This window comes from Ursus americanus, chromosome 11 (genome assembly GCF_024610735.1).
Source record: "Ursus americanus isolate L20-20 chromosome 11, mUrsAme1.1.p, whole genome shotgun sequence".
NCBI lineage: Eukaryota > Metazoa > Chordata > Mammalia > Carnivora > Ursidae > Ursus > Ursus americanus.
In genome coordinates this window covers 55,788,921-55,801,476 of record NC_142137.1, presented here as the reverse complement: position 1 = coordinate 55,801,476, position 12,556 = coordinate 55,788,921, and the positions used below count along the sequence as shown (strand labels likewise).

The window sequence follows — 12,556 nt, the reverse complement described above, 5'->3', positions numbered from 1 at the left end:
AAACCGTTACTATTATTTTGTTTTTGTGGTTGACAGAAAGCAAAATGAACTTAACTAACATCTACCAGGCTCTTAACATAGCTCCCATATCACGCTGAAGAGTCTTACATGTGCTGTGCAGTAAGCAACAGTAGCCTCTGTGAGAGGCACTTTCCTTCCTACCTTGCGGGTCAGGGCAGTGAAGCTGAAAGGGGCTAAGGCTATGATCAGTGGGACACAGCCACTGAACTGAGCGTGGTCTGACCCTTTACATTACGTGATGGTACTCTCAAACAAAACTATCATTCATAAGCTAAAGCTGAGATAACATTTTTAAGGGTAACACAACACAATACATAAATAAAAATGTGTTCTTTTTTTGTGCACATATGTAGAGATAATTTGCATTACCTAAGTAGTAGAGTGATATGTATGGGATGAAATTTTCTTAATAAGTAATGTGGTATTACATTTCTTTTTTCTGGTCCCCTAGGTTCTATTTTACTCTTTCATACCTCAAGGATGGATTATTATTAAATTCCTTCTTAAAATTAAATATTTTCTCTACGGGTTTAATTAGAATTCATGACTTTAAATTAATAGCCCCTCCGTATAGACTTAAGGAGACAAATACAAGAATTATATTAAAAGGTATTAGGTATTCAAAAGATCTTATCTGATTTGACATGCCCAGGCAGCTACACAATCATCATAAAACTTAATGCTACCAAAGATTTGTACATATCAGGAAGAAAATAATTTACAGTTCAACTTATAACCATTCACTCTTCTCAGTCTAACCAATATATTTTGAGATGTAGTGCATTCTGAATTAGGCAGTATCAACTTGGAGAGATCTTACCTTACCATTTATCCTTTCTCCCTCTTAGATATTCAACCATTCCCTCTTAATAGGATCATCCCCATCAGCTATGAAATATACTCAAATCTTGGGGTATCTTGGTGGTTCAGTCAGTTAAGTATCTGCCTTTGGCTCAAGTCATGATCTCAAGGTTCTGGGATGGAGTCCCACGTGGGGCTCCCTGCTCAGCAGCCTCTCTACTCAGTGGGCTCCCTGCTCAGTGAGGAGTCTGCTTCTCCTGTCTGCCTCTCCCTCTCTCTTTGCCCTTCTCCCATGCTGGCGCTCTCTCTCACTTGCTCTCGCTCTCTCAAGTAAATAAATAAAATCTAAATAAATAAATAAATACACACACACACACACACACACACACACACACACACACACACACAGTCTCTTATATTTAAAAAAAAAAAAAAAATTCCTTCTTTGGCTCCATCTCCCCTGAGACCTTCCTCTCACCTATCTCTCCCTTAATCCTCTAAAGCATTTTCTTACCTTCCCCACATTTCTTACCTCCTCCCATTCTGCCTTCTGCCCCTATCACTCCACAGAAACTGTCTTTGCTGAACTCAATAATGACTCCAAGGGCAACAGGCCTACATGGACATCGTTAAGTGGACATCATTTTTAATGTTCAATAATTCAAAACCAGTGCCTATACCCATTCTCAAAAAAACCCTTTTCCCCTGGCTTCCCAGCCCCAGCACTCTCCTGGTGTGCTACCACTTCTCGCTACTAACTATAGTTTCATACATGTATATTTAGTTTCTACCATGTGATTTTTTAAGATGTACAATGTGATCATTTTACGTACATATACAGAGTGAGATGATTCCAATAATCAAGTTAATCAAACCAGCCTCATCTCCCATAGTTACCTTTTTTTTTTTTTTTTTTTTAGTAGTGAAAACACTTAACATCTATTCTTTTAGCAGATTTCAAGTATACAATTATGGAAAACAGTATGGTGGTTCCTCAAAACATTAAAAATAAAACTACCATATGATCCAGTAATCCCATTTGGGTGTATATATCCAAAGGAAACGAAATCAGTATTTAGAAAAGATATCTGCACACCCACGTTGATGGCAGCATTACACACAATAGCCAAGACATGGAAACAAATGTCCACTGATGAACAGAGAAATTAAGTGTGGTTCAGATATACTTCAGTTTCTTTTGCAAACACATCTTCCTCAAATTTCTTACTAAATGATCTAATTTCCTCAAGACTTGATTCAGACCCTTTTTTTTAATTAAGAATTATTTTTAATTTATTTTTTCCAGTTTTATTGAGATATAGCACTGTGTAAGTTTAAGGTGTATAGCACAATGACTTTACTCCGTATATTACAAAATGATTACCACAATAACTTTAAACATCCATCACTTCATACAGATACAAAAAAAAAAATGGCTTTTTTCTTGTGATGAGAACTCACAGGATTTCCCCTCTTCACAACTTCACAACTTCCCTATGTACACACACAGCCCTGTTAGCTGTAGGCAGCATGTTGCACGTTACACCCTTAGGGCTTATGTACCTTGTGACTGAAAGTTTGTTCCTTCTGGTCACCTTCATCCAATTCCCAGACCCGCCAGTCCCCCACCTCTGGTAGCCACAAATCTGATCTCTTTTTCTGTGAGTTTGGTTGTTGTTGTTTTACAGATTTCACATAAAAGTGAGATCATACATTATTTGTCTTTCCCTGTCTGATATATCTCACTTAGCACAATTCCCTCATTGTGCTAAGTGAGATATACCATATACTATATATATATATATGTATATATATATATACACACACACATACACCATATCTTCCATATCCATCAGTGGACACTTAGGTTGTTTCCATGCCTTGGCAACTCTAAATAGAGCTACAATGAACATGAGGGTGCAGATATCTCTTCAATGTAGTACTTTTGTTTCCATCAGATATATGCCCAGAAGTGGAATTACTGGATCATACTGTAGTTTTTTATTTTTTAATTTTAATTTATGTTTATTATATATATTATTTATAGTATACATTATTTTTTAATTTTTAATTTTTTGAGGACCTCCGCACTGTCTTCCACAGCAGCTGCACCAATTTACAGTCCTACCAACAGTGCACACCCTTTTCTCCACATCCTCACCAGCATTATCTCTTTCTATTGATACTACCCATCTAACAGGTGTGAGGTAGTATCTCATTGTGGTTTTGATTTGCATTTCCTCAATGATCAGTCAAGCTTCAGTACCTTCTCATGTATCTGTTGATCATTCGTATATCTTCCTTGGTACAATGTCTACTCAGGTCTTCTGCCCATTTTTCATTAGATTATTTGGGTTTTTGCTATTGAGTTGTATGAATTCTTTATATATTTTTGATATTAACTTGTTATCACATATATGATTTGCAAATATTTTTTTCCCATTCTGTAGGTTGTCTTTCCATTTTGTTGGTGGTTTCTTTTGCTGTGCAGGAGCTCTTTAAGTTTGATGTAGTCCCACTCATTTATTTTTTATTTTGTGGCCTGTAAAAGTTTTTCATTTCTCATTATATCCTCTCCCTAGACAATCTCATCACCACTGAAAACTTTAATTACCATCTCTATGCAGATGACTCATAAAATTCCTAGCTTCAGCCCAGATATATTCTCCAGACTTGAATAACTTTGTGAGTACCTGACATATTCAATTCACTCTCACAAAGGCCCTTAATATGCGAACATGCCCAATACATACTTAAGACTTTTTCATGTTTCTGCCTTTCCTTCCAGTGCCCCCTCCCAGTGATGGCACCATGATCTTTCATGTAACCAAGCCAGAAGCCCAGGGGTCATCCTTCATCTTCCCACCTCCTGTACTCCCACATCCTAATCCATCACCATCTCCTACTCACTTCACTTCTTAAATACGTCTAGGTCCATCTGCTCATGCCATCTCCACTGCTCCACCCTCGCTCATGCCACCATCATTTCTCACTAAGAACGTAACGATGACTTCCTAACTGCTCCCTTCATATCCATTGCTGTCTTTCTTCAATTCATCCTCTAAACTGCAGTGAGTGATCTTGTAAAAAGCAAATACATGAGCCTGTTATCTCCCTGCTAAAATCCTGCAGTCACTGCTTATTGTTCTTAAAATTAAAATCCTTATCACAAACTCTAAGACACTAGTATGCTCTGGTCTCATCCCTTTCTTCGACACCATGTTCCCCACACTTGCTCTCTCTGCATTAGCCACATAAATGTACCATGCTGCTCCTGCCACAGGGCCTTTCCACATGCTGTCCCAGCAACCTCAAAGGGTCCTCCACTGCTTTCACCCGGGCTATTCCTACTCATCCTTCAGATCTCGGCTTACACACCACTTCTTCAGGGAAGCTTTGTAACCCCAGACTGGACCAAATCCCCCATTACATATGCTCTTTTTTTTTCCACTTGTTTCTTTTATTATTATTATTATTAAGTTTTTAATTTTAATTCCAGTGTAGTTAACATGTAGTATTAAATGAGTTTCAAGTGTACATACAGTGATTCAGCAACTGTATACATTACTCAGTGCTCATCAAGGTAAGTGTGCTCTTAATCCCCATCACCAATTTCACCACATCCCTCCCACCCCCCTCCCCTCTGGTAACCATCAGTTTGCTCTCTATAGTTAAGAGCCAATGTCTGTTTCTTGGTTTGTTGCTCTCTCTTTTTTTCTTTGCTCATTTGTTTTGTGTCTTAAATTCCACATATGATGGAAATCATATGGTATTAAAGCACCACATACTTTCTTTCATAACACTTCAGACTGCTAATGTGACATTACTTTGTATGACTACCTGATTAATGTTTTCTTCTCTTGTGATCCTAAGTTCTATAGAAAAAGAGATAATGTATGCTTTTGCGTGTCACTGTATCTCTACTGCCTATATGATTCCTGTCACACAGTACTGTCTCAATTGTGTTGAATGAGAAAATGACTTAATGCTAAAACCATAGTCACAACTGGAGAATTGATATTAAAACTAGCAACACCATTCCTATCCAAACAATGCCCAGTTGATGAATAAATACAGTAATAGTTGACAAATAACTTCAGCTGTATAATACCAAGAAGAAGCTCTACACCGTGTGTTCTAGATGGGCAATGTATCCAAATGATAGAAAATGTATCAGATAAGCAATTTTCTCTTGCAGAAGTGAGGAGGTCAAAATTGTCCAGGAAATGTATGCACTGCTCATTCTTGCTGATCTGAAAATGATAACAAAATTTCAGCTAGTTTTCTCTGGGCTTATGTAGAAACTTAGGTAATATTTAAAAACCCAAGAAGGATCGAAAATATTATCTAACACAGCTTTCCAATATCGCCAAGTAGGTGCCACTTGAACACTTTTGTTGTCGTTGTTCTGCTTTGCGTTCCTGGTTTCAGGGCAGCATTCTCAGTAAGAAAAGATATTCAATGTCCTGAATATAGTCACTCACGATAAATGGCCAAAAATTCCCCGGCAGGTTCACTCAGATGCCCAAGTTATAGATGTTTCTTAAAAGGATTTTAAAGATCCTGCTAGATTAACGTGAACTTCCTGTCACTTACCATTTATTAGAGTCCCAATGTTTTAACATTTCTCAGTAGACTATTCAATTTAGAAATCCAAGGACCAATAACTTGAGTTTATACAGGGGCTATTACTGGTAGAGTTTCCTTAGAATCACTTCTGAAAAGGGACTAGCCATTGAAAATATAAAAATGAGTCTTGATTAAATGTTAAAAGTAAATTTCTCTATAATTATGCATCATTGTGATATTAATATACAGATGTAAAGAAATATAATTTTTAAAATACTGTAATAATTGAAAGCACAATTATTAGTGCCCTAAAATTCAAACATGCATTCTTCTAGGAGCAAGATTTTAAAGCACATAAATGAGAGAGACACAGGTGAGCAGTGGACCTGCCCTTACCTGGGCACCCAGGTCATTGTAGAGAATCTTCAGAGAAGTCAGCTGCCCATCCATCCCCTTGGGGTTGTCGGTTTGTTGCTTCTGGACAATGTGCCTTCCTGTTTTGATGACAGTCTCCACTTCCAGCTTGACTTCACTCAAAGTTTTATAGAGTTTCTTTAAAAGAAAGCAAGGCACATTTTACATACTGTGGTGGAAAGTTGCTAATTGGAATCATTTCAGAACACGGCTTATACAGACTGACAGCTACAAAGTAACTATGGAGATCAAAGGGTTTTTTCTTCCTCGGATTTGCTTCAAAGGATGAGTGAAATGAAATCAAAGTTGTATTATCTTTTTAAAATCAGATAAGAAAATAAACTAATAGAGATTAATACTTATTTAAAAAACCCTCAAACATGTATTTTCAAGGTTTATGAAAGTACTTCATAATAAAAACATTTTTTCCCACATAAAATGGAAAAATTTTAAGACTAAAAACTGAATGTCTATCATTTTTTAAATTATATATTTTTTAAAACCATAAATGCTATTAGGAAAAAGCCAACGCTGGCTATATTTCTGGCTGTTGAAATTTGGAAGTAGTAACATTCACCTTTTTTCTTTTTTTTAGAATTCTCTGAAGTATGAAGTCTACCAAAATGAGCACATATTGCTTATATGATGAAAAGATATATACTCAATATATCAAGATGTATGTAACTACAAGAAATTGGAGTTATGTAGGTCAAATTCAGAGCTGTTCTCATCCTAGTTACCTTGAAACTAAAAAACTTTGGGAAACAATCAGGGTTTTAGAGGGGAGGGGGTGGGGGGATGGGCTAGCTCAGTGATGGGTATTAAGGAGGGCATGTATTGCATGGAGCATGGGGTGTTACACGCAAACAATGAATCATGGAATACTACATCAAAAGCTAATGATGTACTGTATGGTGACTAACATAACATAATAATAATTTTAAAAAAAAAACTTTTATCTGGTAAGTTCTCTTATTTCCATCCACCATGATCTTGACCTGAAACATCTCCTGTGGCATTGTCACATAGTAACAGATCACTGGACTAAGTTATACAAGGTCAAGGACAGTGCTCTGTTGGTCTTTGTGTCTCACTAAATCAATAACTATTTACATATACACTCACACATACACACATACTCACACAAGCACAAATTTGCCCTGTTTGTTCATTCTTTCACCTATTCCAGTTTTCGAGTATACAAACCTTCAGCATGTAATAAACAAGGAGACTGCAATTTTGAAAAGCACAAAGAACTCCCCCCACACTTTTGTCTTAGCAAATGTCATGGTAAGTTTCTTCGTGACTCTTCTCAAGGAGAAGACTAATTCTAAGACTGTGTATACTTAGCTACATTATTTTTAAATTTCTACTCAACTGAATTATAATGTTCAAGACTAAGATAGTAATAAGGCCTTATAAATAATTTCTTCTTTCACATCGTAGGTTTAAACTTGAATTTAAAATTTTACTTTCCTAGAGAATGATTTTTTTTATGCTATAATATTCCTGACATCCATTCTAAGTATAATTTTTTCTTTCATATTTTAGGCTTAAACTTTTTAAGCTGAAATTCAAAGTTTAACTTTCCTTAAGAATGATTTTCTTTTATACTGTAATAGTCCTGACATCTATTCTCAGTATGGTTCTTCTAGCTGACTCAAATTTATCCTTTAAAACTTAGCTTATTAGTCACGTTCTGTCAAGATCTTCCCAAACTTCATACCGTGATTAACATGTGTTTCCCTTGTTTTTTAAATCATGTTATATGCATGTCCATTCCAGCTCCCTTATCTCATTACATTGTAATAATTGATTTTACTCTCTCCCACCTGTCTCTCTTATCTCTTCTAATTTCCTTAAAGGACAGGACCACACTTCTTATTTTTAACCTGTTTTTCTCCATCGAGCTCTCTTCTTAGCTCACTATAGACTGGTAATTATTAAATAAGCCATGTACGTCAGCACTCGATGAAACCATATTAGCTGCTGGAAAACCCACTGGACACAATGTCCACCCAATGGCCTCACCATACACTTGTCCAGATGGCTCTGTATGACATCAGGATCCACATCCCTCACGTCCAGAACATGAAGTTCTGCTTTTACACCATCCAACACACGCTTGCAATCAAGCATGCGCTGTTCAAAGTTAGCAGGCTTCTGGAAAAGCTGGAACTTTGTGGACACCTCTCGAAGTTTCCTCTGTTTCCAGAAATGAACAAAATAAGCAATTCACATCAGAATGATAATCCCTCTCAGCAGAGGATACTGGTGCAATCACAAGCTGCGAGGGAAGGCAGCCATAAAAACATTCCTTAAAGGAACAGGGGCTACCCACTCATCTGAGTGCCCTGCACAGCGCAGGGTCATGAATTACTTCACAGAGTATCAGTCTAAGACATAAGAAAAGGCTAAGCTGGCCTTGCCGGAATTAAAACTTCACAAAATTTCTCACCTATTTGAAAAATCCAGTTCAAGAACCTAAAACAACATGTCCTTCACGGCAAGCCCAGAGTCAACGTCAATCCTGCATCCACCGTTAAAGGACTAGGGGGTGCCACATCCCATGCTCTCAACCTGCCCAGTCCACCAGCCACACCAGAATGGAGCCACACCAGAGGCTCTGCATTAATGGAAAAATCTATATAAAGATAACTTTTAAATCTAGCATGCTCTCTCTTTGCAATTCAACTATAAAATCAGATTCCGTATTTTCCACCCATGCAACAACTTGTTTCTGTTTCTCTGCCCGGGGTGCAATGCATCATTCCCATCCCACTGTTTACATCATAGAGAAGACCAAAGACATCCAAGTCATCGGCTCATCCTTTTTTTTTTTTTTTTTTTTTTTTTTTTTTTTTTTTACGCCCAGCACATCAAAAAGTGAAAGGGAGCTGCTCTCCCTCTTCACCTGTAACACATCCATCTGACTCCCTCCTCTGGCATTCCTGCCTTCTGGGGAAGTCGGAGGCTGGGGGCGTGTGTTTCTTCTCAGCTCCTCCAGAGTCAGCTCATGGGCTGAGATCTCTGCTTGGATTTTCTACAACAAAGAGATTAGAAAGGGGAGAAGGTCTTTTTTATTAAAAGTGCCATACAGTCACACAATACATAGGAATATGTTGATCACCGTATAAGCTTTAATACGTTTAATAATAATACAGGCCACCTGTGTCGCAGGACTTCCATGTGGGACACACGAACTAAGATCCTTGCGTTTGTTATTTCTAATGTTCACCATTTATTTATAAAAAAGGCATTTTCCCAACTTCATAACTATAATTTTAAAATGGTGATCATTTGCCAGGGTCTCACAGAGAGACCAAAAGGACTCCAAAACCCCTATGTGGTCCCAAAAGCAAGGTCAGCCTTTCTCCCTGACTCAATTTGGAATGGCAAGAGGGGCCAGTTCTCTTGGGGGGTTAGGAAGCCATTACATACGCTCTTTTTATGACTCAAAAGCCCTCCACTCCATGGCCATACCTGAGCTTCCTGTGGAACCTGGAAGGCATCTATCCTATCAGTCAAGTACGTTGTGAGCTGCTTGTCCAGCTCCCCTAAGCTCTCCTGCAAGACTTGAAGTATGTGGTCAGTTTCCCGTAGGACCTGGAGTTGCTTTTCCAAAGAAATCTGCTTGCTCTCTGCCTACACAGGGGAAAAATGGAATCATTAGCTACTCAGCACCAATATAAAGAGCTGAATATAAGAAAACCCCCGTGTTCTGGTTGCCAAGAGAAAAACACATTATAAATGCGTCAGTTCAAAACTTTGGCCTACATTATAACTAAATAGTAACCAGCAAAGGTAAGAGTGAAAAGATTCTTCTAGTGTCTTATTTATCTTACAGTGAATTACTAATTTTTACTTCTTTCTATATACAATGACAAAATATAAAAACGCCCTCAAGGGCGTTATGCTAAGGGAAATGAGTCAGAGAAAAGCAAATAGTAAAAAGCATTCACTTATATATGGAATCTAAAACAAACAAACAAACAAAAACAAGCTCACAGAGACAAGAACAGATTGCTAGTACAAAGAGAGTAGATCTTAAAAGTCCTCATCACCAGAAAAAAAATTGGGACTATATATGGTGAGGGATGTTAGCTCAGCCTATCGTGGTTATCATTTCACAATGCATACAAATATCAAATCATTATGTCATCACCTGAAAGTAATATGTTATACTTCAATTATATCTCAACAAAAAAAAAGAAAAAAAGTAAACGTTTCCCATATAACATATTAAACAGAGACAATAAAAATGTCATCTATGACATATATAGGACCTTTACAGGAATCCGCAATAAGCCTATCAATAACAATATAAAATATAACAAGAATGTCTATCAGTAGAATGAACACAGAAATCTCTTTTTTTCCGAAGTCTCAAGTTGTACAGATTTGCATACATGTTGAACCACTATCTGCTGCACTTTTGGGATAGGCTTGATGCTATTCACGACCTAAACATCAATCATTATTATTTAATATGTGTCTTAATAAGCATGTAATAGCCCTCCAACCCTCCTATAAAGGATAATTCCTTTCTCTACTTACTGATACAAACACACATGTTGTGATGCATTCTGAGTAGGTATCCAGAGATTACGACATTTTATAACAGCAACTTAAGTCAAATTCAGTTGGTCCTAATATTTACTAGGATAATATGAGTTCCTATTCTTACATACAGCTATAATATCCTTCAAGGAAATTAAATAGTTCATAAGTAGAAACAATCTCAAAGACAGATTTTTTTAATCATCAAAGTTCTGCTTGTCTTCTAAGTGTTAGGTCGACTCTTCCCCACCCACGATAGGGGTGTCCATGACACCCCTATTCACGTTGGTTACCAACTCTTCCCCTTGGTAAAAGTTCTTGCGGTCAGCTCTATACTGTGACAACCTATCAGCACCCCGTGTGCCCCAATTCTTACCAGGTGACTCAGGTCTTCGTATCGACTATTAAAAGCCTCCAGTTTCTCACTGATTATATCATCAAGAATCCCTCCATCAATCAAAGTCTGGCCAAGTTCTCGAATCTGGGTGCGGTTATCCGCTGGGTGTCGCAAAACAGATTCCAGAGACTAGACAGGGAGAGGAGACAAAATATGCATTGACTGAGGCGAAAACCTATCAAGGATCCTAAAAACGTCCACTTTTCTAAACAAGTAATTACATTCTCTAGAAATCTACCTAAAGAACAAGATCAGAAATGAGGTAGATGGTCAACTTACAAAAATATCCACCATGGTATTAATAAATCCCTAAAATTAAAAACTCAGTATGAATGATGATACATGTTATGAGACTTTCATAAAAATAATTTCAATAATTATTAATTACACAGGGAAACGTGCATGGTATGATGCAAAGTTTAAAAGCAGAAAACAATACAATACAAGCAAAATTATCTCAAACTGTTATTGACTATACTACTAAAAATAGGTACTCATTTTTCTACAACAGACACAGAATGCTCGGCACTGTTTTATATACACACTTTGTATATACATAAATCTAATTAGCTGGATGGGCTAAATACTATTCCCATTTTACAGATGGGAAAACTGAAGCTCACAGAGTTTAAATACAAAAGCACACGGTAAAAAGTAGAGCTATGATTCCAACTTTAAGACTCTAAAGGCTTTTTTTATCCATTACTATAATGGACTGCCTTCCAGTGTGGATAGGAAATAATAATAATAATTAGGAAGAAATACACCAAAATGTTTAGAAGTGCTTATCTTGCTTTTTACTTCTCTCCATTTTCCATGTCTCTGAAATGCACATGTTTTCATTCTCATATTAGAAAGATGTGTTTTTAAAGTAAGCCTGTCACGCTTTTTTTTTTTCTTCTCTCAACCTCTCACCCTGCGATTTTACCTGAGAAGCGACATCTTGCCTCCAGCACCGCACCTGGCTCTCAGACTTCAGGTCCCACCTTGGACTCACTTCTAACCTTCAGCCCAGTCATCCACTCAGTTACCACCCTGTGTCCCTTCCATTTTAAAAGCAAAGGCACCCTCTTCCTCCTCTTTTATTTGAAGCAAATCTACTCTTCACAATTTAATCCACTGAAGAAAGAAGTTATTAAGTTATCGTGTGCCACACGCTGTGCTGGTAACTTGAGAACGATGAAAAATCAGGTACATTTCTTGGCCTCGTGGAGCTCGAGCCTCGGCCTGGGGACAAGCTCCTAGCACAGGATCCAAGCCTCAAATACAAACCACTCTAACCTGTCCCCAGCTCTTCCCATGGGAAGATAACAGAGCAAGAGCTATTACAAACACAGCGGTTGCCACTAATGAACAAAAATAACTTTATGGGGGCGCCTGGGTGGCGCAGTCCTTAAGCGTCTGCCTTCGGCTCAGGGCGTGATCCCGGCGTTATGGGATCGAGGCCCACATCAGGCTCCTCCGCTATGAGCCTGCTTCTTCCTCTCCCACTCCCCCTGCTTGTGTTCCCTCTCTCGCTGGCTGTCTCTCTGTCAAATAAATAAGTAAAATCTTAAAAAAAAAAAAAAAAAACTTTATGAAGAAACAAGAGAGCAATTATCCTAATAACAGAAGGCAGAGTTTTATCCCAGAAAGGTAAAAACAAGCAGGAAAATCACTAGGGTGCTTCACTAAATGTACTCATGCCGAAAATGTACCAATTATCAAACAGCTCCCCCACCCCACGAGGCTGAGTTAGTGGGTCACCAATACTCTAAATATACAGGATTGTATAAATACTTCAGGCCACAGAAG

General features: G+C 37.7%; 1 protein-coding gene across 13 annotated transcripts in view; it reads right to left on the bottom strand.

Moving 5' to 3' along the window:
* The window catches only part of UTRN (utrophin), a 486,188-nt gene that overhangs the window by 293,846 nt on the left and 179,786 nt on the right, over nucleotides 1-12,556 (bottom strand). For all 13 annotated transcript variants that reach the window (XM_087865550.1, XM_087865558.1, XM_087865561.1 and 10 more), the window contains 5 exons: nucleotides 10,742-10,891; nucleotides 9,289-9,450; nucleotides 8,720-8,848; nucleotides 7,837-8,010; nucleotides 5,788-5,943 (listed from right to left, as the gene is read on the bottom strand). In XM_087865550.1, the coding sequence (XP_087721676.1) occupies nucleotides 5,788-5,943; nucleotides 7,837-8,010; nucleotides 8,720-8,848; nucleotides 9,289-9,450; nucleotides 10,742-10,891 (771 nt within the window). The remainder of the gene's footprint in view (nucleotides 1-5,787; nucleotides 5,944-7,836; nucleotides 8,011-8,719; nucleotides 8,849-9,288; nucleotides 9,451-10,741; nucleotides 10,892-12,556) is intronic.